This window comes from Carcharodon carcharias, chromosome 14 (genome assembly GCF_017639515.1).
Source record: "Carcharodon carcharias isolate sCarCar2 chromosome 14, sCarCar2.pri, whole genome shotgun sequence".
Lineage (NCBI taxonomy): Eukaryota > Metazoa > Chordata > Chondrichthyes > Lamniformes > Lamnidae > Carcharodon > Carcharodon carcharias.
Window position 1 is genome coordinate 93,906,267 of NC_054480.1, and position 27,868 is coordinate 93,934,134.

General features: G+C 52.9%; 1 protein-coding gene across 1 annotated transcript in view; it reads right to left on the reverse strand.

Moving 5' to 3' along the window:
• Positions 1 to 14,795: 14,795 nt before the first annotated feature.
• Positions 14,796 to 27,868, reverse strand: part of cib3 (calcium and integrin binding family member 3) — a 341,253-nt gene continuing 328,180 nt past the window's right edge. The window contains exon 4 of the mRNA XM_041205485.1: positions 14,796 to 14,995. Within this exon, the coding sequence (XP_041061419.1) occupies positions 14,796 to 14,995 (200 nt within the window). The remainder of the gene's footprint in view (positions 14,996 to 27,868) is intronic.

Sequence of the window (27,868 nt, forward strand, 5' to 3'; positions counted from 1 at the left end):
TTTCCCTGCTAACCCTTCCCCATTAACCTTTCCCCATTAACCCTTCCCGCAAACCTTTCCCCGCTAACCCTTCCCCGTTAACTCTTCCCCGCTAACCCTTTCCCGCCAACACTTCCCCTCCAACCCTTCCCGCTAACCCTTCCCCGCTAACCTTTCCCTGTTAACCTTTCCCTGCTAACCCTTCCCCAACCCTTCCCAGCTAACCCTCCCCGCTAACCTTTCCCCATTAACGCTTCCCGTTAACCTTTTCCCGCCAACCCTTCTCCGCCAACCCTTCCCCACTAACCCTTCCCAGCCAAGCATTCCCGCCAACCCTTCCCCGCCATCCTTTCCCCACTGACCTTTCCGCGCTGACCTTTCCCCGCTAACCCTTCCCGGCTAACCTTTCCCTGCTAACCTTTCCTCGCTGACCCTTCCCCACTAAACCTTCCCTGCTAACCCTTCCCCATGAGCCCTTCCCCGCTAAACATTCCCCGCTAACCCTTTCCTGCCAACCCTTCCCCGCTAACGCTTCCCCGTTAACACTTGCCAGCTAACCCATCCCCACTAACGCTTCCCCGACAACCATTCCCGCCAACCGTTCCCTGCCAACGTTCCCCACTAACCCTTCCCCGCCAACCTTTCCCCGCTAACCCTTTCCCTCTAACCCTTCCCCATTAACCCTTCCCACTAACCTTTCCCCGCTAACCCTTCCCCATTAACCTTTCCCCATTAACCCTTCCTGCAAACCTTTCCCCACTAACCGTTCCCCATTAACTCTTCCCCGCTAACCCTTTCCCGCCAACACTTCCCCTCCAACACTTCCCCGCTAACCCTTCCCCGCTAACCCTTCCCTGTTAACCTTTCCCTGCTAACCCTTCCCCCTAACCCTTCCCAGCTAACCCTTCCCCGCTAACCCTTCCCTGTTAAACTTTCCCTGCTAACCCTTCCCCCAACCCTTTCCAGCTAACCCGTCCCCGCTAACTCTTCCCCCCAACCCTTCTCCGCTAACCCTTCCCCGCTAACCTTTCCCCCAACCCTTCCCATTAACCCTTCCCCGCAACCCTTCCCTGATAACCTTTCCCTGCTAACCCTTCCCCCTAACCCTTGCCAGCTAACCTTTCCCCGCTAACTCTTCCCCCATCCCTTCCCTGTTGACCTTTCCCCACTGACCTTTCCCCGCTAACCTTTCCCCGCAGACCTTTCCCCTTTTACCCTTCCCACTAACCCTTCCCCATTAACCTTTTCCCGTTAACCCTACCCGTTAACCTTTTCCCGCCAAACCTTTTCCGCCAACCCTTCCCCGCTAACCCTTCCCCGCTAAGCCTTTCCCACTAAACCTTCCCCATTAACACTTCCCGCCAACCTTTCCCGCTAACACTTTCCCACTAACCCTTCCCCATTAACACTTCCCGCTAACCTTCCCTGCTAACCCTTCCCCATTAACCTTTCCCCATTAACCCTGCCCGCAAACATTTCCCCGCTAACCCTTCCCCGTTAACTCTTCCCCGCTAACCCTTCCCCACTAATCTTTCCCCGTTAACCCTTCCCGTTAACCTTTTCCCGCCAATCCTTTCGGCCAACCCTTCCCCGCTAACCCTTCCCAGCTAACCCTTCCCCACTAACGCTTCCCCGCTAACCATTCCCGCCAACCCTTCCCTGCCAACCTTTCCCCACTAATCCTTCCCTGCCAACTATTCCCGGCAATTCTTCCTCGCCAACTTTTCCCCACTAACCCTTCCCTGCCAACCTTTCCCTGCTAACCCTTTCCCACTAACCCTTCCCCATTTACCCTTCCCGCTAACCTTTCCCCAATAACCCTTCCCCGTTAACCTTTCCCCAATAACCCTTCCCGCCAACCTTTCCCCTCTAACCCTTCCCCGTTAACCCTTCCCCGCTAACCCTTTCCCGCCACCACTTCCCCTCCATCCCTTCCCCGCTAAACCTACCCCGCTAATCCTTCCCTGTTAACCTTTCCTGCTAACCCTTCCCCCCAAACCTTCCCCGCTAAACCTTCCCCGCTCACCCTTCCCTGTTAACCATTCCCTGCTAGCCGTCCCCCCTAACCCTTCCCCCTAACCCTTCCCCGCTAACCCTTCCCAGCTAACCCTTCCCCACTAACGCTTCCCCGCTAACAATTCCCGCCAACCCTTCCCTGCCAACCTTTCCCCACTAATCCTTCCCTGCCAACTATTCCCGGCAATTCTTCCTCGCCAACCTTTCCCCACTAACCCTTCCCTGCCAACCTTTCCCCGCTAACCCTTTTCCACTAACCCTTCCCCATTTACCCTTCCCGCTAACCTTTCCCCAATAACCCTTCCCCGTTAACCTTTCCCCAATAACCCTTCCCGCCAACCTTTCCCCTCTAACCCTTCCCGGTTAACCCTTCCCCGCTAACCCTTTCCCGCCACCACTTCCCCTCCACCCCTTCCCCGCTAACCCTTCCCCGCTAACCCTTCCCCGCTAACCCTTCCCTGCAACCCTTCCCTGTTAACCTTTCCCTGCTAACCAATCCCCCTATCACTTCCCAGCTAACCTTTCCCCGCTAACACTTCCCCTCTAGCTCTTCCCCTAACCCTTCCCTGTTGACCTTTCCCCACTGATCTTTCGCCGCTAACCCTTCCCCACTGACCTTTCCCCTTTTACCCTTCCCGCTAACCCTTCCCCGCTAACCCTTCCCTGTTAAACTTTCCCTGCTAATTTTTCCCCCTTACCCTTCACCCCTAACCTTTCCCCACTAACCCTTCCCGCAAACCGTTTCCCGCTGACCCTTCCACGTTAACTCTTCCCCGCTAACCCTTTCCCGCCAACACTTCCCCTCCAACCCTTTCCCGCTAACAGTTCCCCGCTAACCCTTCCCTGTTAACCTTTCCCTGCTAACCCTTCCCCAACCCTTCCCAGCTAACCCTCCCCGCTAACCTTTCCCCATTAACGCTTCCCGTTAACCTTTTCCCGCCAACCCTTCTCCGCCAACCCTTCCCCACTAACCCTTCCCAGCCAAGCATTCCCGCCAACCCTTCCCCGCCATCCTTTCCCCACTGACCTTTCCGCGCTGACCTTTCCCCGCTAAATCTTCCCGGCTAACCTTTCCCTGCTAACCTTTCCTCGCTGACCCTTCCCCACTAAACCTTCCCTGCTAACCCTTCCCCATGAGCCCTTCCCCGCTAAACATTCCCCGCTAACCCTTTCCTGCCAACCCTTCCCCGCTAACGCTTCCCCGTTAACACTTGCCAGCTAACCCATCCCCACTAACGCTTCCCCGACAACCACTCCCGCCAACCGTTCCCTGCCAACGTTCCCCACTAACCCTTCCCCGCCAACCTTTCCCCGCTAACCCTTTCCCTCTAACCCTTCCCCATTAACCCTTCCCACTAACCTTTCCCCGCTAACCCTTCCCCATTAACCTTTCCCCATTAACCCTTCCTGCAAACCTTTCCCCACTAACCGTTCCCCGTTAACTCTTCCCCGCTAACCCTTTCCCGCCAACACTTCCCCTCCAACACTTCCCCGCTAACCCTTCCCCGCTAACCCTTCCCTGTTAACCTTTCCCTGCTAACCCTTCCCCCTAACCCTTCCCAGCTAACCCTTCCCCGCTAACCCTTCCCTGTTAAACTTTCCCTGCTAACCCTTCCCCCAACCCTTTCCAGCTAACCCGTCCCCGCTAACTCTTCCCCCCAACCCTTCTCCGCTAACCCTTCCCCGCTAACCTTTCCCCCAACCCTTCCCATTAACCCTTCCCCGCAACCCTTCCCTGATAACCTTTCCCTGCTAACCCTTCCCCCTAACCCTTGCCAGCTAACCTTTCCCCGCTAACTCTTCCCCCATCCCTTCCCTGTTGACCTTTCCCCACTGACCTTTCCCCGCTAACCTTTCCCCGCAGACCTTTCCCCTTTTACCCTTCCCACTAACCCTTCCCCATTAACCTTTTCCCGTTAACCCTACCCGTTAACCTTTTCCCGCCAAACCTTTTCCGCCAACCCTTCCCCGCTAACCCTTCCCCGCTAAGCCTTTCCCACTAAACCTTCCCCATTAACACTTCCCGCCAACCTTTCCCGCTAACACTTTCCCACTAACCCTTCCCCATTAACACTTCCCGCTAACCTTCCCTGCTAACCCTTCCCCATTAACCTTTCCCCATTAACCCTGCCTGCAAACATTTCCCCGCTAACCCTTCCCCGTTAACTCTTCCCCGCTAACCCTTCCCCACTAATCTTTCCCCGTTAACCCTTCCCGTTAACCTTTTCCCGCCAATCCTTTCGGCCAACCCTTCCCCGCTAACCCTTCCCAGCTAACCCTTCCCCACTAACGCTTCCCCGCTAACCATTCCCGCCAACCCTTCCCTGCCAACCTTTCCCCACTAATCCTTCCCTGCCAACTATTCCCGGCAATTCTTCCTCGCCAACTTTTCCCCACTAACCCTTCCCTGCCAACCTTTCCCTGCTAACCCTTTCCCACTAACCCTTCCCCATTTACCCTTCCCGCTAACCTTTCCCCAATAACCCTTCCCCGTTAACCTTTCCCCAATAACCCTTCCCGCCAACCTTTCCCCTCTAACCCTTCCCCGTTAACCCTTCCCCGCTAACCCTTTCCCGCCACCACTTCCCCTCCATCCCTTCCCCGCTAAACCTACCCCGCTAATCCTTCCCTGTTAACCTTTCCTGCTAACCCTTCCCCCCAAACCTTCCCCGCTAAACCTTCCCCGCTCACCCTTCCCTGCAACCCTTCCCTGTTAACCTTTCCCTGCTAACCAATCCCCCTATCACTTCCCAGCTAACCTTTCCCCGCTAACCCTTCCCCTCTAGCTCTTCCCCTAACCCTTCCCTGTTGACCTTTCCCCACTGATCTTTCGCCGCTAACCCTTCCCCACTGACCTTTCCCCTTTTACCCTTCCCGCTAACCCTTCCCCGCTAACCCTTCCCTGTTAAACTTTCCCTGCTAATTTTTCCCCCTTACCCTTCACCCCTAACCTTTCCCCACTAACCCTTCCCGCAAACCGTTTCCCGCTGACCCTTCCACGTTAACTCTTCCCCGCTAACCCTTTCCCGCCAACACTTCCCCTCCAACCCTTTCCCGCTAACAGTTCCCCGCTAACCCTTCCCTGTTAACCTTTCCCTACTAACCCTTCCCCAACCCTTCCCAGCTAACCCTCCCCGCTAACCTTTCCCCATTAACGCTTCCCGTTAACCTTTTCCCGCCAACCCTTCTCCGCCAACCCTTCCCCACTAACCCTTCCCAGCCAAGCATTCCCGCCAACCCTTCCCCGCCATCCTTTCCCCACTGACCTTTCCCCGCTGACCTTTCCCCGCTAACCCTTCCCGGCTAACCTTTTCCGGCTAACCCTTCCCCTAACCCTTCCCAGCTAAACCTTCCCCGCTAACCCTTCCCTGTTAACCCTTCCCTGCTAACCCTTCCCCCAACACTTCCCAGCTAACCCTTCCCCGCTAACCCTTCCCACCCAACTCTTCTCCGCTAACCCTTCCCCGGTAACCCTTCCCCTAACCCTTCCCAGCTAACCCTTCCCCGCAACCCTTCCCCGTTAACCTTTCCCTGCTATCCCTTCCCCCTAACATTTCCCAGCTAACCTTTCCCCACTAACCCTTCCCCACTAACCCTTCCCCGCTAACCTTTCCCCCTAACCCTTCCCTGTTGACCTTTCCCTACTGATCTATCCCCGTTAACCTTTCCCCGCTGACCTTTCCCCTTTTAGCCTTCCCGCTAACCCTTCCCCCTTAACCTTTCCCCATTAACCCTTCCCGCAAACATTTCCCCGCTAATCCTTCCCCGTTAACTCTTCCCCGCTAACCCTTTCCCATCAACACTTCCCCTCCAACCCTTCCCCGCTAACCCTTCCCCACTAACCCTTCCCTGTTAACCTTTCCCTGCTAAACCTTCCCCCAACCCTTCCCAGCTAACCCTTCCCCACTATCACTTACCCCTAACCCTTCTCCGCTAACCCTTCCCCGCTAACCCTTCCCCCAAACCTTCCCAGCTAACCCTTCCCCGCAACACTTCCCTGTTAACCTTTCCCTGCTAACCCTTCCCCCTAACCCTTCCCAGCTAACCATTCCCCGCTAACCCTTCCCCCTAACCCTTCCCTGCTAAATCTTCCCCCTAACCTTTCCCTGTTGACCTTTCCCCACTGACCTGTCCCCGCTAACTTTTCCCCGCTGACCTTTCCCCTTTTACCCTTCCCGCTAACCTTTCTCCACTAACCTTATCCCGTTAATCCTACCCGTTAACGTTTTCCCGCCAACCCTTTTGCGCCAACCCTTCCCCGCTAACCCTTCCCAGCTAACCCTTCCCCACTAACGCTTCCCCAACAACCATTCCCGCCAACCCTTCCCTGCCAACCTATCCCCACTAACCCTTCCCCGCCAACCATTCCCGGCAATCCTTCCTCACCAACCTTTCCCCAATAACCCTTCCCTGCCAACCTTTCCCCGCTAACCCTTTCCCACTAACCCTTCCCCATTTATCCTTCCTGCTAACCTTTCCCCCATAACCCTTCCCCGTTAACCTTTCCCCACTAACCCTCCCCGCCAAACTTTCCCCTCCAACCCTTCCCCGCTAACCCTACCCCGCTAACCCTTCCCTGTTAACCTTTCCTGCTAACCCTTCCCCCAACCCTTCCCACCTAACCCTTCCCCGCTCACCCTTCACTGTTAACCCTGCCCTGCTAACCCTTCCCCTAACCCTTCCCTGTAACCCTTCCTCGCTAACCTTTACCTGCTAACTTTTCCCCAATAACTCTTCCTAGCTAACCCTTCCCCACTAACATTTTCCTGCCAACCCTTCCCCTCTTACCCTTACCCGCTAACCCTTCCCTGTTAAACTTTCCCTGCTAACCCTTCCCCCTTACACTTCACCTCTAACCTTTCCCCACTAACCCTTCCCCCTAACCCTTCCCAGCTAACCCTTCCCCGCAACCCTTCCCTGTTAACCTTTCCCTGCTAACCCTTCCCCTAAAACTTCCCAGCTAACCTTTCCCCGCTAACACTTCCCCACTAACCCTTCCCCGCTAACTCTTCCCCTAACCCTTCCCTGTTGAACTTTCCCCACTGATCTTTCACCGCTAACCTTTCCCCGCTTACCTTTCCCCTTTTACCCTTCCTCATTAACCTTTCCCCATGAACCCTTCCTGCAAACCTTTTCCCACTGACCCTTCCCCGTTAACTCTTCCCCGCTAGCCCTTTCCCGCCAACACTTCCCTTCCAACCCTTTACGGCTAACCCTTCCCCGCTAACCCTTCCCTGTTAACCTTTCCCTGCTAACCCTTCCCCCAACCCTTCCCAGCTAACCCTTCCCCGCTAACCCTTCCCCCAACCCTTCTCTGCTAACCCTTCCCCGCTAACACTTCCCCCAACGCTTCCCAGTTAACCCTCCCCCGCAACCCTTCCCTGTTAACCGTTCCCTGCTAACCCTTCCCCCTAACTCTTCCCAGCTAAACTTTCCCCGCTAACCCTTCCCCCTAACCCTTCCCTGTTGACCTTTCCCCACTGACCTTTCCCCGCTAACTTTTCCCCGCAGACTTTTCTCCTTTTACCCTTCCCACTAACCCTTCCCCATTAACCTTTCCCCATTAACCTTCTCCCGCCAAACCTTTTCCGCCAACCCTTCCCATCTAACCGTTCCCCGCTAACGCTTCCCCGACAACCATTCCCGCCAACCCTTCCCTGCCAACCTTTCCCCACTAACCCTTTCCCGCTAACCATTTCCCGGCAATCCTTCCTCACCAACCTTTGCCCAATAACCCTTCCCTGCCAACCTTTCCCCGCTAACCATTTCCCACTAACCCTTCCCCATTTACCCTTCCCGCCAACCTTTCCCCTCTAACCCTTCCCGGTTAACCCTTCCCCGCTAACCATTTCCCGCCACCACTTCCCCTCCAACCCTTCCCCGCTAACCCTTCCCCGCTAACCCTTCCCTGTTAAACTTTCCCTGCTAACCCTTCCCCCTTACACTTCACCTCTAACCTTTCCCCACTAACCCTTCCCCCCAACCCTTCCCAGCTAACCCTTCCCTGCAACCCTTCCCTGTTAACCTTTCCCTGCTAACCCTTTCCCCTATCACTTCCCAGCTAACCTTTCCCCGCTAACCCTTCCCCACTAACCCTTCCCCGCTAACTCTTCTCCTAACCCTTCCCTGTTGACCTTTCCCCACTGATCTTTCGCCGCTAACCTTTCCCCGCTGACCTTTCCCCTTTTACCCTTCCCGCTAACCCTTCCCCATTAACCTTTCCCCATTAACCCTTCCCGCAAACCTTTTCCCGCTGACCCTTCCCCGTTAACTCTTCCCCGCTAACCCTTTCCCGCCAACACTTCCCCTCCAACCCTTTCCCGCTAACAGTTCCCCGCTAACCCTTCCCTGTTAACCTTTCCCTGCTAACCCTTCCCCAACCCTTCCCAGCTAACCCTCCCCCGCTAACCTTTCCCCATTAACGCTTCCCGTTAACCTTTTCCCGCCAACCCTTCTCCGCCAACCCTTCCCCACTAACCCTTCCCAGCCAAGCATTCCCGCCAACCCTTCCCCGCCATCCTTTCCCCACTGACCTTTCCCCGCTGACCTTTCCCCGCTAACCCTTCCCGGCTAACCTTTCCCTGCTAACCTTTCCTCGCTGACCCTTCCCCACTAAACATTCCCTGCTAACCCTTTCCTGCCAACCCTTCCCCGCTAACACTTCCCCGTTAACACTTGCCAGCTAACTCATCCCCAATGAGGCTTCCCCGACAACCATTCCCACCAACCGTTCCCTGCCAACCTTTCCCCACTAACCCTTCCCCGCCAACCTTTCCCCGCTAACCCTTTCCTACTAACCCTTCCCCATTAACACTTCCTGCCAACCTTTCCCCGCTAACCCTTTCCCACTAACCCTTCCCCATTAACCCTTCCCACTAACCTTTCCCCGCTAACACTTCCCCATTAACCTTTCCCCATTAACCCTTCCTGCAAACCTTTCCCCACTAACCTTTTCCCGTTAACTCTTCCCCGCTAACCCTTTCCCGCCAACACTTCCCCTCCAACACTTCCCCGCTAATCCTTCCCCGCTAACCCTTCCCTGTTAACCTTTCCCTGCTAACCCTTCCCCCTAACCCTTCCCAGCTAACCCTTCCCCTCTAACCCTTCCCTGTTAACCTTTCCCTGCTAACCCTTCCCCCAACCCTTTCCAGCTAACCCGTCCCCGCTAACCCTTCCCCCCAACCCTTCTCCGCTAACCCTTCCCCGCTAACCTTTCCCCCAACCCTTCCCATTAACCCTTCCCCGCAACCCTTCCCTGATAACCTTTCCCTGCTAACCCTTCCCCCTAACCCTTGCCAGCTAACCTTTCCCCGCTAACCCTTCCCCCCAACCCTTCCCCGCTAACTCTTCCCCCAACCCTTCCCTGTTGACCTTTCCCCACTGACCTTTCCCCGCTAACCTTTCCCCGCAGACCTTTCCCCTTTTACCCTTCCCACTAACCCTTCCCCATTAACCTTTCCCCGTTAACCCTACCCGTTAACCTTTTCCTGCCAAACCTTTTCCGCCAACCCTTCCCTGCTAACCCTTCCCAGCTAACCGTTCCTTCTAAACCTTCCCCGACAACCATTCCCGCCATCCCTTCCCTGCCAATCTTTCCCCACTAACCCTTCCCCGCCAACCATTCCCAGCAATCCTTCCTCGCCAACCTTTCCCCACTAACCCTTCCCCGCCAACCTTTCCCCGCTAACCCTTTCCTACTAACCCTTCCCCATTAACACTTCCCGCCAACCTTTCCCCGCTAACCCTTTCCCACTAACCCTTCCCCATTAACCCTTCCCACTAACCTTTCCCCGCTAACCCTTCCCCATTAACCTTTCCCCATTAACCCTTCCTGCAAACCTTTCCCCACTAACCGTTCCCCGTTAACTCTTCCCCGCTAACCCTTTCCCACCAACACTTCCCCTCCAACACTTCCCCGCTAACCCTTCCCCGCTAACCCTTCCCTGTTAACCTTTCCCTGCTAACCCTTCCCCCAACCCTTTCCAGTTAACCCGTCCCCACTAACCCTTCCCCCAACCCTTCTCCGCTAACCCTTCCCCGCTAACCTTTCCCCCAACCCTTCCCATTAACCCTTCCCCGCAACCCTTCCCTGATAACCTTTCCCTGCTAACCCTACCCCCTAACCGTTCCCAGATAACCTTTCCCCGCTAACCCTTCCCCCCTAACCCTTCCCCGCTAACTCTTCCCCCTAACCCTTCCCTGTTGACCTTTCCCCACTGACCTTTCCCCACTAACCTTTCCCCGCAGACCTTTCCCCATTTACCCTTCCCACTAACCCTTCCCCATTAACCTTTCCCCGTTAACCCTTCCCGTTAACCTTTTCCCGCCATACCTTTTCCGCCATCCCTTCCCCGCTAACCCTTCCCAGCTAACCGTTCCCGACTAACGCTTCCCCAACAACCATTCCCGCCAACCCTTCCCTGCCAATCTTTCCCCACTAACCCTTCCCCGCCAACCATTCCCGGCAATCCTTCCTCGCCAACCTTTCCCCAATAACCCTTCCCTGCCAACCTTTCCCCGCTTACCCTTTCCCACTCACCCTTCCCCATTTACCCTTCCCGCTAACCCTTCCCCACTAACCCTTCCCCACCAATCTTTCCCCGCCAAACTTTCCCTGCTAACACTTTCCGCTAACCCTTCTGCGCTAACGCTTCCCACTAACGTTTCCCCGTTAACCCTTCCCGCCAAACTTTCCGCGCTAACCCTTTCCCACTAACCCTTCCCCGTTAACCCTTCCCCGCCAACCTTTCCCCGCTAACCCTTTCCCACTAACACTTCCCCATTAACACTTCCTACTAACCTTTCCCCACTAAACTTTCCTCACAACCCTTCCCCGTTAACCCTTCCCCGCTAACCTTTCCCTGCCAACCTTTCCCCACTAACTTTACCCCGCTAACCCTTTCCCATTAACCCTTCCCCGTTACCCTTTCCCGCCAACACTTCCCCTCCAACGTTTCCCCACTAACCCTTCCCTGTTAACATTTCCCTGCTAATCTTTCCCCCTAACCCTTCCCCGCTAACCCTTCCCCGCTCACCCTTCGCTGTTAACCCTTCCCTGCTAACCCTTCCCCCTAACCCTTCCCCCTAACCCTTGCCCGCTAACCTTTCCCTGCTAACTTTTCCCCGCTAAACCTTCCCCACCAACCCTTCTCCCCGACCCTTCCCCCAACCCTTCCCTGTTAACCCTTCCCTGCTAATCCTTCCCCCAACCCTTCCCAGCTAACCCTTCCCCGTTAACCCTTCCCCGCTAACCCTTTCCTGCCAACCCTTCCCCGTTAACCCTTCCCCGCTAACCCTCTCCTGCCAACCCTTCCCCGCTAGCCCTTCCCCGCTAACCCTTCCCTGTTAACCTTTCCCTGCTAACCCTTCCCCCACCCTTCCCAGCTAACCCTTCCCCGCTAACCCTTCCCCCAACTCTTCCCCGCTAACCCTTCCCCGCTAACACTTTCCTGCCAAGCCTTCCCCCTAACCCTTCCCCGCTAACCCTTCCCAGCTAAGCCTTTCCTGATAACCCTTCCCCCAACCCTTCCCTGCTAACCTTTCCCTGCTAACATTTCCCGCTAACCCTTCCCAGCTAATCCTTTCCCACGAACCCTTCCCTGCCAACACTTTGCCACTAACCTTTCCCCGCTAACCCTTCCCCGCTAACCTTTCCCCACTAACCTTTCCCCGCTAACCTTTCCCCGATAACCCTTCCCCGCTAACCCTTCCCCGCTGACCTTTCCCCGCTAACATTTCCCCCTAACCGTTCCCCGCTAACCTTTCCCCGCTAACCCTTCCCCGCTAACCTTTTCCCACTAACCTTTCCCCACTAACCTTCCCCTGCTAACCCTTCCCCGCTAACCTTCTCTGTTAACCCTTCCCCGCCAACCCTTTCCCACCAACCCTTCACCGCTAACCCTTCCCTGTTAACCTTTCCCTGCTAACCCTTCCCCCCTTACCCTACCCCGCTAACCCTTCCCTCCTAACCCTTCCCCCTTAACCCTGCCCCCCTAACCTTTCCCTGCTAACCTTTCCCGGCTAACCCTTCCCAGCTAATCATTTCCCGCCAACCCTTCCCCGCTAACCCTTCCCCCTAACCATTCCCCGCTAACCTTTACCTGCTAACCTTTCCCAGCTAACCCTTCCCCACTAACCCTTTCCCGCCAACATTTCCCCTCTAACCCTTCCCCGCTAACCCTTCCCCGCTAACCCTTCCCTGTTAACCTTTCCCTGCTAACCCTTCCCCCTAACCCTTCCCAGCTAACCTTTCCCTGCTCACCTTTCCCTGTTAAGCCTTCCCAGCTAATCCTTTCCCGCCAACCCTTCCCCCCAACCCTTACCCCCAACCCTTCCCTGTTAACCTTTCCCCGTTAACCCTTCCCCGCTAACCCTTCCCCGCTAACCCTTCCCTGTTAACCTGTCCCTGCTAACCCTTCCCCCCAACCCTTCCCAGCTAACCCTTCCCCGCTAACCCTTCCCCCTAACCCTTCCCCGCTAACCCTTCCCCGCTAACTCTTCCCTGTTAACCTTTCCCTGCTAACCCTTCCCCCAACCCTTCCCAGCTAACCCTTCCACGCTAACCCTTCCCCCAACCCTTCCCCGCTAACCCTTCCCCTATCCCTTCCCCACTGACCTTTCCCCACTGACCTTTCCCCGCTAACCTTTCCCCGCTGACCTTTCCATGCTAACCCTTCCCTCAACCCTTCCCCTCTAACCTTTCCCCGTTAACCCTTCCTGTTAACCTTTTCCCGCCAACCCTTCTCCACCAACCCTTCCCCACTAACCCATCCCCGCCAACCATTCCCGCCAAACCTTCCCCACCAACCCTTACCCCCAACCCTTCCCTGTTAACCTTTCCCAGCTAACCCTTCCCCCTAACCCTTCCCAGCTAACCCTTTCCTGCCAACCCTTCCCAGCTAACCCTTCCCCACTAACCCTTCCCCGCCAACCTTTCCCCGTCAACCTTTCCCTGCTAATCCTTTCCGCTAACCCTTCCCCACTAACCTTTCCCCACTAACCCTTCCCCGTCAACCTTTCCCGCCAACGCTTACCCACCAACACTTCCCCCCTATGCTTTCTAACTAACCCTTCCCCATTAACACTTCCCACTAACCTTTCCCCGCTAACCTTTTCCTACTAACACTTCCCCGTTAACCCTTCCCCGTTAACCTTTCCCTGCTAACCTTTCCCCACTAACTTTCCCCGCTAACCCTTTCCCATTAACCCTTCCCCATTACCCTTTCCCGCCAACACTTCCCCTCCAACCCTTCCCCGCTAACCCTTCCCTGCTAACCCTTCCCTGTTAACCTTTCCCTGCTAACCCTTCCCCCCAACCATTCCCAGCTAACCCTTCCCCGCTCACCCTTCCCTGTTAACCCTTCCCTGCTAACCCTTCCCCCAGCCCTTCCCCGCTAACCTTTCCTTGCTAACTTTTCCCCACTAACCCTTCCAAGCTAATCCCTTCCTGCCAACCCTTCCCCACCAACCCTTCCCCCCAAGCCTTCCCTGTTAACCTTTCCCTCCTAACCCTTCCCCCTAACCCTTCCCAGCTAACCCTTCCCTGTTAACCCTTCCCCGCTAACCCTTTCCTGCCAACCCTTCCCCGTTAACCTTTCCCCGCTAACCCTTTCCTGCCAACCCTTCCCCGCTAACCCTTCCCTGATAACCTTTCCCCGCTAACCCTTCCCACCTAATCCTTTCCCACCAACCCTTCCCTGCCAACTCTTCCCACTAACCTTTCCCCGCTAACCCTTCCCCCCTAACCTTTCCCCACTAACCTTTCCCCGCTAACCTTTCCCCGCTAACCCTTCCCCGCTAACCTTTCCCCGCTAACCATTCCCCCTAACCCTTCCCCGCTAACCTTTCCCCACTATCCCTTCCCTGTTAACCTTTCCCCACTAATCTTCCCCTGCTAACCCTTCCCTGCTAACCCTTCTCTGTTAACCCTTCCCCGCTAACCCTTTCCCGCCAACCGTTCCCCGCTAACCCTTCCCTGTTAACATTTCCCTGCTAACCCTTCCCCTCCCCTTCCCATCTAACCCTTCCATGTTAACCCATCCTCGCTAACCCTTACCCCTTAACCCTTCCCCGCTAACCCTTCACTGTTAATCCTTCCCTGTTAACCCTTTCCCTGTTAACCCTTTCCTGCTAACTCTTTCCCATTAACCCTTCCCCGCTAACTCTTCCCTGTTAACCCTTCCCTGCTAACCCTTACCTGCTAACCTTTCCTCACTAACCCTTCCCCGTTAATCCTTCCCCGTTAACTTTTCCCCACTAACCTTTCCCCATTAACCCTTCCTCACTTCCTTAGTCATACTCCACATGACTTCCACTGCCACCACCCAGTCTCAAGCATAGGTTGGCATTAACAGCTGCTCCTCAAAGTGGATAATGCAGCAGCACCTCATTGTTAATCATGGAAGAAGTCTCCCTTGCCTTGTCCACACCACTTATATACAGTTGTGAAAGTGAATGTTCTAATCTCAGATTCGTGGGGAATTTATATTGGCGGCCTTTTAATGAGCCTGTATGACATGTTAATGTATACAATGGGCTTCCAGACATTGTTCATCAGGAAGCTCGAACTGCATTTAAAGTCTCAAGAACTAAATTCCTGCAGTGCATCCCACTGTCAGGAAGCTAATTTTTGGCCTCATGCTAAAATAAGTTCACCCGCCCGCTCCCCGTGCCGACAGGCCCAGAAGTTTCCGCCCTGAGTCAGAACAAATCCCATCAACTTGAACTAATCCAAAAAATCCAAATGTCAGACCCTGAGGAGTGTCTCGTAGCCAGTGACAGAGTGAATAAAACTGTAAAGTCTACCTGAGGAAGTCAGGTGCACGGATAATCATGTGCTGGAAATCTTCCAGTGATAGTTTGCCATCATTATCCAGATCCGATTCATCCAGAACCTTCTCACAGACCAATCTCACTTCCTCTGGTGTCAGTTCATTTCGAGTCAGTTTGACCAATGTCTTCTCCAAATCGGATTTGCAGATAAAATTATCGTTGTTAAAATCTAGTGTTGAAAGAAATCAGCTTCATTGCTCAGTTCAGTGCGAGGTCACAGCTGTGGCACCATGAGAGGCGTACTGGTAGGAATGATTCTATGATCATTCTATTCTGAACAGTAGGAGCACCTTTGGGTATTTTGAATAATTGAAGGAGATTATTTGATCCATTGTGCCTGTTGTCTGCACTTTGAAAGACTTATCCAATTGGTCCTGCTCCCCTGCTCTTTCCTCACTGTTCTGCATGTTTCTCCTTTCTAAGTATTTGTCAGATTCCCTTTTGAAAATGACCATGAATCTGCTCCCACCACCCTTTCAGATCACAACAACATGCTGTGTAAAAACATTTCTCATCTCGGCTCTAGTTCTTATGCCAATGGTCTTAACCCTGTGTCAAACCTCATGTTATTGTGAGATCATTTCCCCACCTTCCAAACCATTCACAATCACTGCGGCTTCATGATTCATTAAAGAGATCAAATATTCTTTTGACCTGAAATCAGACTGGATCTCAATTTAAATAGCTCATGGTCTAGTTGTTATTAATAAGAAATGTTTCTTGTAATATGTAGGAACCAATGAACCTTTTGGAATGTCAGTTCTGCTCAGCCCAGAGTGGCCCTGCCTGTGGGAGATCTGCTCCTGCTGGGGTCGGTCAATGCCCAGCAGGCCAATGACTGCAGAAGGTTTCAGAAAAATCCCTTACCAACAACAATCAATCCACAATGAATAGATGTAACAAGTAGTTCAAACACACTGTTCACTGCAGCAAACAGTATCATTGTGTTGTCAGAACATTGGCAAAATGAGTTGCAACCTTGCAATTCCAAAAAAAGCCCACTATACTGTTCATAGCAACTATGTGCCCAACTCTGTGTACACACTCTGGCATGTGGTATCTCTGTATATACACTCTGGCATCTTGTGCCCATCTCTGCACACACACCGGCATCTCACTCTCTCCCCATCACCACACACACACAGTCCCATACGCAAACCCACTCTCTCTCACACAGGTACTCACTCTCCCCCACCACCACAAACAGACAGTCCCATACGCACACCCACACACATACAGTCCAAGAGCTACAGCACAGCGTCATGTGAGGGAACACACTCAGCCTCTATCATAATCTCTTTCCATGCTTTAGATCCCAGGGGAGTGTATTGCATAGGAACAGGAAAAGGCCATTCAGCCCCTCATACTGTTACACCATTTCATTATATCATGGCTGATCTGCATCTCAATTCCCTTTACCCACCCTGATTCTGTAATCTTTGCCTAACTAAAAGCTGTCAATCTCAGTTTTGAAAATTTTATTGACACAGCCTCAACAACTTTCTGGGGAGAGTAGTACTTGCAGTAAAGCAATGCTTGCTGACATCACCCTTGAGCAGCCTCACTCTAATTTTAAGGATATGTGCCCATTTTCTGAACACCCCAAAAGAGAATAGTTTCTCTCTTTTGACCATATTCAATACTTTAATCAGCTTCATCCTCTTCTAGATCAACCCTTAATCTTCTATATTCAGGGAAATACCAGCCTGCGGAAAATAAAACCTCATGGTGTAGTGGGTAACACATTGGCATGGATAGAAGATTGGCTAGCTAACAGGAAACAGAGGGTAGTCATAAGTGGGTCATTTTCTGGTCGGTGAGATGTAATGAGTGGTGTGCCACAAGGATCAGTGCTGGGGCCTCAACTGTTTACAATTTATATAAATGACATGGATAAAGGGATTGAAGGGATGGTTGCCAAATTTGCTGATAGGAAGGAAAGTATGTTGTGAAGAGGGCATAAGGAGGCTAAAAACAGATATAGATAGGTTAAGTGAGTGGGCAAAGATCTGGCAAATGGACTATAATGTGGGAAAATGTGAAATTTTGGCAGGAAGAATAAAAAAGAAGCTTATTATCAAAAACAGGTTTGTCCAACTTTTTTAAGTGGGGAGCACATTTCCATTTTTTTCTCGCTCAAGGGGCTGATGAGCCGATTGTAGAAATAAACATAAATTTTAAGAAAAAGTTGAGAATGAAGAAACGAAACAAGCTGAGCAAAAATAAAACAAATGATCTTTTTTAAAAAGGATTAATTAATAAAAAATGATCACCAGAGTGTAAGAGTGTGAGGGTAAGCCCGGCTCACTCCCAGTCTCAGGGTATTTACTCACTCACCCTCACCCACTGTAAGAGTGGCTGAGAGTTGGTGCATGGGGTTGAAGGTGGCTGAGAATACTGAGACTGCAAATGAGCCACACAAACACACATAGTCCCATAGGTACACCCACTCTCTCACAGATACTCTCTCCCCACCACCACACACACAGTCCCATACGCACACCCACTCTCTCTCTCACAGATACTCACTCTCTCCCCACCACCACACACACAGTCCCATAGGCACACCCACTCTCTCTCTCTCACAGATAATCTCTCCCCACCACCACACACACAGTCCCATACGCACACCCACTCTCTCTCTCACAAATACTCACTCTCTCCCCACCACCACACACACAGTCCCATACGCAAACCCACTCTCTCTCACACAGGTACTCACTCTCTCTCCACCACCACAAACAGACAGTCCCATACGCACACCCACTCTCTCTCACACAGATACTCAATCTCTCCCCACAACCACACACACACAGTCCCATATGCACACCCAGTCTCTCTCACACAGGTACTCACTCTCTCCCCACCACCACACACACACAGTCCCATACACACACCCATTCTCTCTCATAGATACTCACTCTCTCCCCACCACCACACACACACAGTCCCATAGGCACACCCACTCTGTCGCTCAATGATACTCACTCTCTCCCCACCACCACACACATACAGTCCAATACGCAAGCCCACCCTCTCTCACACAGATAATCACACTCTCCCCACCACCACACACACAGTCCCATATGCACACCCAATCTCACACAGATACTCACTCTCTACACACCACCACACACACACACAGTCCCATACGCACAAGCACTCTCTCTCTCACAATCACTCTCTCCCCACCACCACACACACACCGTCCCATATGCACACCCAGTCTCTCACACAGATAATCACTCTCGCCCCACCACAACACACACACAGTCCCATAAACACACCCTCTCTCTGTCTCACAGATACTCACTCTCTCCCCACCACCAGACACAGTCCCATAAGCACACCCAATCTCACACAGATACTCACTCTCTCCCCACAACCACACACAAACACACAGTCCCATGTGCACACCCATTCTCTCTCTCAAAGATACACACTCTCTCTCCACCACCACACACACACAGTCCCATAGGCACACACATTCTCTCTCACAGATACTCACTCTCTCCCCACTACCACACACACTGTCCCGTACGCACATCCACTCTCATAGAGATACTCACTCTCCCCCCACCACACATGCTCATACAGTCCAATACACACAACCACTCTCTTTCTCTCACAGATACTCAGTCTCTCCCCACCACCACACACACACAGTCCCATACACACACCCACTCTCTCTCACACAGATACTCTCTCTCCCCACCACCGCAAAGACACACACACACACACACATTTCCATACACACACCCACTCTCTCTCACAGATACTACCTCTCTCCCCACCGCCACACACACAGTCCTATAAGCACACCCATTCTCTCTCACACAGATACTCATTCTCTCCCCACCACAACACACACAGACTCCCATATGCATACCCACTCTCACACAGATACTGCCTCTCTCCCCACGACCACCAAACACACACAGTCCCATACGCACACCCAAGCTCTCTCTCACACAGATACTCAAACTCTCCCCACCACCACACACAAACAGTCCCATATGCACACCCACTAACTCTCAAACAGATACTCACTATATCCCCACCACCACATACACACAGTCCCATACACACACCCACTCTCTCTGACAGATACTCACTCTCTCCAAAACCACCACACACACACAGTCACATACACACACCCATTCTCTATCACACAGATACTCTCTCCCCACCACCACACACACACAGACCCATACGCACACCCACTCTCTCTCTCACAGATACTCACTCACTCACCACAACCACACGCACAAAGTCCCATACGCACACCCACTCTCTCTCTCACAAATACTCACTATCTCCCCACCACCACACACACACAGCCCCATACGCAAACCCACTCTCTCTCACACAGGTACTCACTCTCTCTCCACCACCACAAACAGACAGTCCCATACGCACACCAACTCTCTCTCACACAGATACTCAATCTAGCCCCACCACCACACACACACAGTCCCATAGGCACACCCAGTCTCTCTCACAGATACTCACTCTCTCCCCACCACCACACACACACACACAGTCCCATACACACACCCATTCTCTCTCATAGATACTCACTCTCTCCCCACCACCACACAGACACAGTCCCATAGGCACACCCACTCTGTCTCTCACTGATACTCTCTCTCTCCCCACCACCACACACATACAGTCCAATAAGCAAGCCCACCCTCTCTCACACAGATAATCACACTCTCCCCAACACCACACACACATTCCCATATGCACACCCAATCTCACACAGATACTCACTCTCTACACACCACCACACACACACACAGTCCCATATGCACAAGCACTCTCTCTTTCACAATCACTCTCTCCCAACCACCACACACACACAGTCCCATATGCACACCCAGACCCTCGCACAGATAATCACTCTCTCCCCACCACCAGACACACAGTCCCATAAGCACACCCAATCTCACACAGATACTCACACTCCCCCCACCACACACGCACACACAGTCCGATGCGCACACCCACTCTCTCACAGATACACACTCTCTCTCCACCACCACGCACACAGAGTCCCATACGCTAACCCACTCTCTCTCACACAGATACTCACTCTCTCCCCACAAGCACACACAAACACACAGTCCCATGCGCACACCCACTCTCTCTCTCACAGATACACACTCTCTCTCCACCACCACAACACAGAGTCCCATATGCACACACATTCTCTCTCACAGATACTCACTCTCTCCCCACCACCACACACACTGTCACATACGCACACCAACTCTCACAGAGATACTCACTCTCCCCCCACCACACATGCTCACACAGTACCATAGGCACAACCACTCTCTCTCTCTCACAGATACTCACTCTCTCGCCAACACCAAACACACACAGACCCCTACGCACACCCACACCCACACGGATACTCACTCTCTCCCCACCACCACACACAAACACAGTCCCATACGCACACCCATTCTCTCTAACAGATACTCAGTCTCTCCCCACCACCACACACACACAGTCCCATACACACACCCACTCTCTCTCACACAGATACTCACTTTCTCCCCAACACCGCAAACACACACACACGCACACAATCCGATACACACACCCACTCTCTCTGACAGATACTCACTCTATCCCCACCATCACACACACACAGTCACATACAGACACCCATTCTCTCTCACACAGATACTGTCTCCCCACCATTACACGCACACAGTCCCATACGCACACCCGCTCTCTCTCTCACAAATACCCACTCTATCCACAACACCACACACAAAGTCCCATACGCAAACCGTCTCTCTCTCTCACAGATACTCAAACTTTCCCCACCACCACACACAGACAGTCCCATACGCACACCCATTCTCTCTCTTACATATACTCAGTCCCTCCCCACCACAACACCCACATAGTCCCATACGCACACCCACTCTCTTTCTCTCACAGATACTCACTCTCTCCCCACCACCACAAACACACACACTTTCCCATACACACACCCATTCTCTCTCACAGATACTCACACTCTCCACACAACCACACAGACACAGTCCCATAGGCACACACACTCTCTCTCACTGATACTCACACTCTCCCCACCACCACACACATACAGTCAGATAGGCACACCCAAGCTCTCTCACACAGATACTCACTCTCTCCCCACAACCACACAAACACAGTCCCATACGCACACCCGCTCTCTCTCAAACAGATTTTCATTCTCTCCCCACCACCACGCACATACAGTTGCATATACACAAGCACGATCTCTCTCACAGGTACTCACTCTCTCCACAACACCACACAGAAAGTCGCATACGCACACACGCTCTCTCTCACACAGATAAACACTCTCTCCCCACCACACACACATAGTCCCATACACACACCCACTCTCTCTCTCACAGATACACACTCTCTCTCCACCACCACAACACAGAGTCCCATACGAACACTCATTCTCTCTCACAGATGCTCACTCTCTCCCCACCACCACACAGACACAGTCCCATAAGCACACCCACTCTCTCTCTCACTCATACTCAATCTCTCCCCACCACCACACACACACAGTCCCATACGCACAACCACGCTGTCTCACACAGATACTCACTTTCTCCACACCACCACACAAACACAGTCCCATACGCACACCTGCTCTCTCTCACACACATTTTCATTCTCTTGCCACCACCACACACACACAGTCGCATATACACAAGCACGCTTTTTCTCACAGATACTCACTCTCTCCCCACCACCACACAAAGAGTCGCATACGCACCCCAGCACTCTCTCACACAGGTACACACACTCTCCCCACCACACACACACAGTCCCATACACACACCCACTCTCTCTCACACAGATACTCACTCTGTCCCCACCACCGGACAAACACACACACACACACACACACACAAAGTCCCATACAAACATCCACTCTTTCTCTCACTAATACTCACTCTCTCCCACCACCACAGACATACATTCCCAAATGCACCTCCCCTCTCTCTCACACAGATACTCACTCTCTCTCCAACACCGCTGAGACACAGACACACACACAGTTCCATACACACACCAACTCTCTCACACAGATACTTACACTCTCCCCACCACCACACGCACAGTCCCATATGTACATCCACGCTCTCTCTCACCGATACTCACCCTCTCCCCACCACCAAACACACACAAAACCATAGGCACACCCATTCTATCTCACAGAGATACTCACTCTCTCCCCACCACAACACACACAGTCCCATATGCACAAACACTCTCTCTCACACAGATACTCAAACTCTCCCCACCATCACACACACACAGTCCCATAGGCACACCAACTCTCTCTCTCACTGATACTCACACTCTCCCCACCACCACCCACGCACAGTCCCATAGGCACACCAAATCTCTCTCTCACTGATAATCTCTCCACATCACCACACACATACAGTTCCTTATGCACACCGAATCTCTCTCACACAGACACTTACTCTCTCCCCACCACCACACACACACAGTCCCATAGGCACACCCACTCTCTCTCTCACTGTTACTCAGTCCATCCCCACCACTACACACACAAAGTCACATACGCACACCCGCTCTCTCTCACACAGATAACTAATCTCCCCCCAGCATCACACACACAAATTCCCATATACACAACCAAGCTCTCTCTCGCAGATGCTCACTCTATCCCCACCACAACACACACAGTCCCATATGCACACCCACTCTCTCTCACACAAATACTCATTCTCTCCACACCAGCACACACAGAGTCCGATGCTCACACCCACTCTCCCTCACACAGATACCCACCCTCTCCCCACCACCAAACACACACAAACCCATAGGCACACCCACTCTCTCTCACAGAGATACTCACTCTCTCCCTACCACCACACAAACAGTCCCATATGCACACCCACTCTCTCTCACACAGATACTCACTCTCTCCCCACCACCACACACACACAATCCCATAGGCACACAAACTCTCTCTCTCAATGATACTAACTCTCTCCCCACCAACACACACAAACAGTCCCATACGCACTCCGACTCTCTCTCACACAGATATTCTTTCTCTCCCCACCACCACACACACAGAGTCCCATTCACACAACCAAGCTCTCTATCGCAGATACTCACACTCTCCCCACCACCACACACAATCCGATACGCAAACCCACTCTCACACAGATACTCACTCTCTCCCCACCACCACACAGACACACAGTCCCATACCCAAACCCACACCCTCTCTCACACTCACTCTCTCCCCACCAACACACACACACAGTCCCATACGCACATCCACTCTCTCTCTCACAGATACTCACCCTCCACCCACCACCACAAACACAGTCCCATAGGCAAACCCACTCTCTCTCACACAGATACTCACTCTCGCCGCAGCACCACACACACAAAGTCCCATACGCAAACCCACTCTCTCTCACACAGATACTCACTCTCTCTCCACCACCACACACACACATTCCCATAGGCACACCAAATCTCTCTCTCACTGATACTCACTCTCTCCCCACAACCACACACACAAAGTCCCATACGCACACCCACTCTCTCTCACACAGATACTCACTCTCTCCCCACCACCACACACACACAGTCCCATAAGCACACCAACTCTCTCTCTCACTGATAGGCACTCTCTCCCCACCACCACACACACACAGTCCCATACGCACACCCGCTCTCTCTCACACAGATACCTAATCTCTCCCCACCACCACACACACACAGTCCCATACGCACACCCACTCTCTCTCTCACAGATACTCACTCTCTCCCCACCACCACACACACACAGTCCCATAAGCACACCAACTCTCTCTCTCACTGATAGGCACTCTCTCCCCACCACCTCACACACACTGGCCCATACGCACACCAACTCTCTCTCAAACAGATACTCAAACTCTCCTAACACCACACACACACAGTCACGTATGCACACCCACTCTCACACAGATACTCACTCTCTCCCCACCACCACACACACACAATCCCATAGGCACACCAACTCTCTCTCTCACTGATAGTCACTCGCTCCCCACCACCACACACAAACAGTCCCATTCGCACACCGACTCTCTCTCACACAGATACTCACTCTCTCCCCACCACCACACACACACAGTCCCATAGGCACACCTGCTCTCTCACTCACTGATACTCACTCTCTCCCCACCACCACACACACACAGTCCCATACGCACACCCGCTCTCTCTCACACAGATACTCACTCTCTCCCCACCACCATACACACACAATCCCATAGGCACACCAACTCTCTCTCTCACTGATACTCACTCTCTCCCCACCACCACACAGACACACAGGCCCAAACGCACACCCACTCTCTCTCACACAGGTACTCACTCTCTCCCCAACACCACACACACAGTCCCATATGCACACCCATTCTCACACAGATACTAACTCTCTCCCCACCACCACACAAACACACAGTCCCATACCCAAACCCACTCTCTCTCTCACACTCACTCTCTCCCCACCACCACACAAACAGAGTCCCATAAGCACACCCACTCTCTCTCATACAGATACTCACTCTCTCCCCACCACCACACACACACAGTGCCATATGCACACCCACTCTCTCTCTCTCACAGATATTCTCTCTCTCCCTACCACAACACACACAGTCCCATACGCACACACTCTCTCACACAGATACTCACTCTCCCGCCCCCCACCACACACGCACACAGAGTCCCATACACACACCAACTCTCTCTCTCACAGATACTCACTCTCTCCCCACCAGCACAAACACACAGTCCCATAAACACACCGACTCTCTCTCACACAGGTACTCACTCTCTCCCCACCACCGCACGGGCACACACACACACACACTTTCCCATACACAGACCACTTTCTCTCACACAGACACTCACTTTCTCCCCACCACTGCACACACACACACACACACAAACAGTCCCATACATACATCCACTAACTCTGACAGATACTCAATCTATCCCCACCAACACACACACAGTCCCATACGCACATCCACTGTCTCTCTCATAGATACACACTCTTTTTCCACCACCACACACACAGAGTCCCATACGCACACTCACACTCTCTCAAACAGAACTCACTCTCTCTCACACAGTTACTCATTCTCTCCCCACCACCACACAGAAACACACAGTCCCATGCGCACACCCACGCTCTCTCTCACAGATACACACTCACTCTCCACCACCACAAAACAGAGTCCCATACGCACATTCATTCCCTCTCACAGATACTTACTCTCTCCCCACCACCACACAGGCACAGTCCCCTAGGCACACCCACTCTCTCTCGCACTGATACTCACTCTCTCCCTACCACCACACTCACGCTCTCTCACACAGATACTCATTTTCTCCACACCACCATACACACACAGTCCCATACGCACACCCGCTCTCTCTCACACATATTTTCATTCTCTCCCCACCACCACACACACTTAGTCGCATATACACAAGCACGCTCTCTCTCACAGATACTCACTCTCTCCCCACCACCACACACACAGTCGCATACGCACACCCGCACTCTCTCACACAGATACACACTCTCTCCCCACCACACACGCACAGTCCCATACACACACACACTCTCTCTCACACAGATACTCACTCTGTCCCCACCACCGGATACAGACACACACACAAACACACACACACACAATGTCCTATACAAACATCCTCTCTTTCTCTCACTAATACTCACTCTCTCCCACCACCAGAGACATACATTCCCAAATGCACACCCCCTCTCTCTCACACAGATACTGACTCTCTCTCCAACACCGCAGAGAGACAGACACACACAGAGTTCCATACACACACCCACTCTCTCACACAGGTACACACACTCTCCCCACCACACACACCCAGTCCCATACACACACCCACTCTCTCTCACACAAATACTCACTCTGTCCCCACCACTGGACAAACACACACACACACACACACACACACACACACACAAAGTCCCATACAAACATCCACTCTTTCTCTCACTAATACTCACTCTCTCCCACCACCACAGACATACATTCCCAAATGCACCTCCCCTCTCTCTCACACAGATACTCACTCTCTCTCCAACACCGCTGAGACACAGACACACACACAGTTCCATACACACACCCACTCTCTCTCACAGATACTTACACTCTCCCCACCACCACACACACAGTCCCATATGTACATCCATGCTCTCTCTCACAGATACTCACCCTCTCCCCACCACCACACACATACAAAACCATAGGCACAGCCACTCTATCTCACAGAGATACTCACTCTCTCCCCACCACAACACACAGAGTCCCATACGCACAAACACTCTCTCTCACACAGATATTCACTCTCTCTTCACCAGCACACACACACAGTCCCATAGGCACACCAACTCTCTCTCTCACTGATACTCACACTCTCCCCACCACCACACACGCACAGTCCCATAGGCACAACAAATCTCTCTCTCACTGATACTCAATCTCTCCACATCACCACACACATACAGTCCCTTATGCACACCGACTCTCTCTCACACAGATACTTACTTTCTCCCCACCACCACACACACACAGTCCCATACGCACACCCGCTCTCTCTCACACAGATACCTAATCTCCCCCCACCATCACACACACAAATTCCCATATACACAACCAAGCTCTCTCTCACAGATGGTCACTCTATCCCCACCACAACACACACAGTCCCATACGCACACCCACTCTCTCTCACACAGATACTCATTCTCTCCCCACCAGCTCCCACACACAGTCCGATGCTCACACCCACTCTCCCTCACACAGATACTCACCCTCTCCCCACCACCAAACACACACACATTCAAATAGGCACACCCACTCTCTCTCACAGAGATACTCACTCTCTCCTCACCACCACACACACAGTCCCCTATGCACACCCACTCTCTCTCACACAGATACTCACTCTCTCCCCACCACCACACACACACAATCCCATAGGCACACAAACTCTCTCTCTCACTGATACTAACTCTCTCCCCACCACCACACACAAACAGTCCCATACGCACTCCGACTCTATCTCACACAGATATTCTTTCTCTCCCCACCACCACACACACACAGTCCCATACGCACACCCACTCTCTCTCTCACAGATAGTCACCCTCTCCCCACCACCACACACAAACAGGCCCATACGCACACCAACTCTCTCTCAAACAGATACTCACTCTCTCCTCAACACCACACACACACAGTCCCATATGCACACACCCTCTCACACAGATACTCACTCTCTCCCCACCACCACACACACACAATCCCATAGGCACACGCAAACTCTCTCTCACTGATACTCACTTGCTCCCCACCACCACACACAAACAATCCCATTCGCACACCGACACTCTCTCACACAGATACTCACTCTCTCCCCAGCACCACACACACACAGTCCCATAGGCACACCTGCTCTCTCACTCACTGATACTCACTCTCTACCCACCACCACACAAACACAGTCCCATACGCACACCCAATCTCTCTCACACAGATACTCACTCTCTCCCCACCACCACACACAAACAATCCCATAGGCACACCAACTCTCTCTCTCACTGATAATCAATCTCTCCCCACCACCACACAGACACATAGTCCCAAACGCACACCCACTCTCGCTCACACAGGTACTCACTCTCTCCCCAACACCACACACACACAGTCCCATATGCACACCCAGTCTCACACAGATACTCACGCTCTCGCCACCACCGCACAGGCACACACACACACTTTCCCATACACAGACCACTTTCTCTCACAGAGACACTCACTTTCTCCCCACCACCGCACACACACACAAACAGTCCCATACACACATCCACTCTCTCTGACAGATACTCACTCTATCCCCACCACCACACACACAGTCCCAT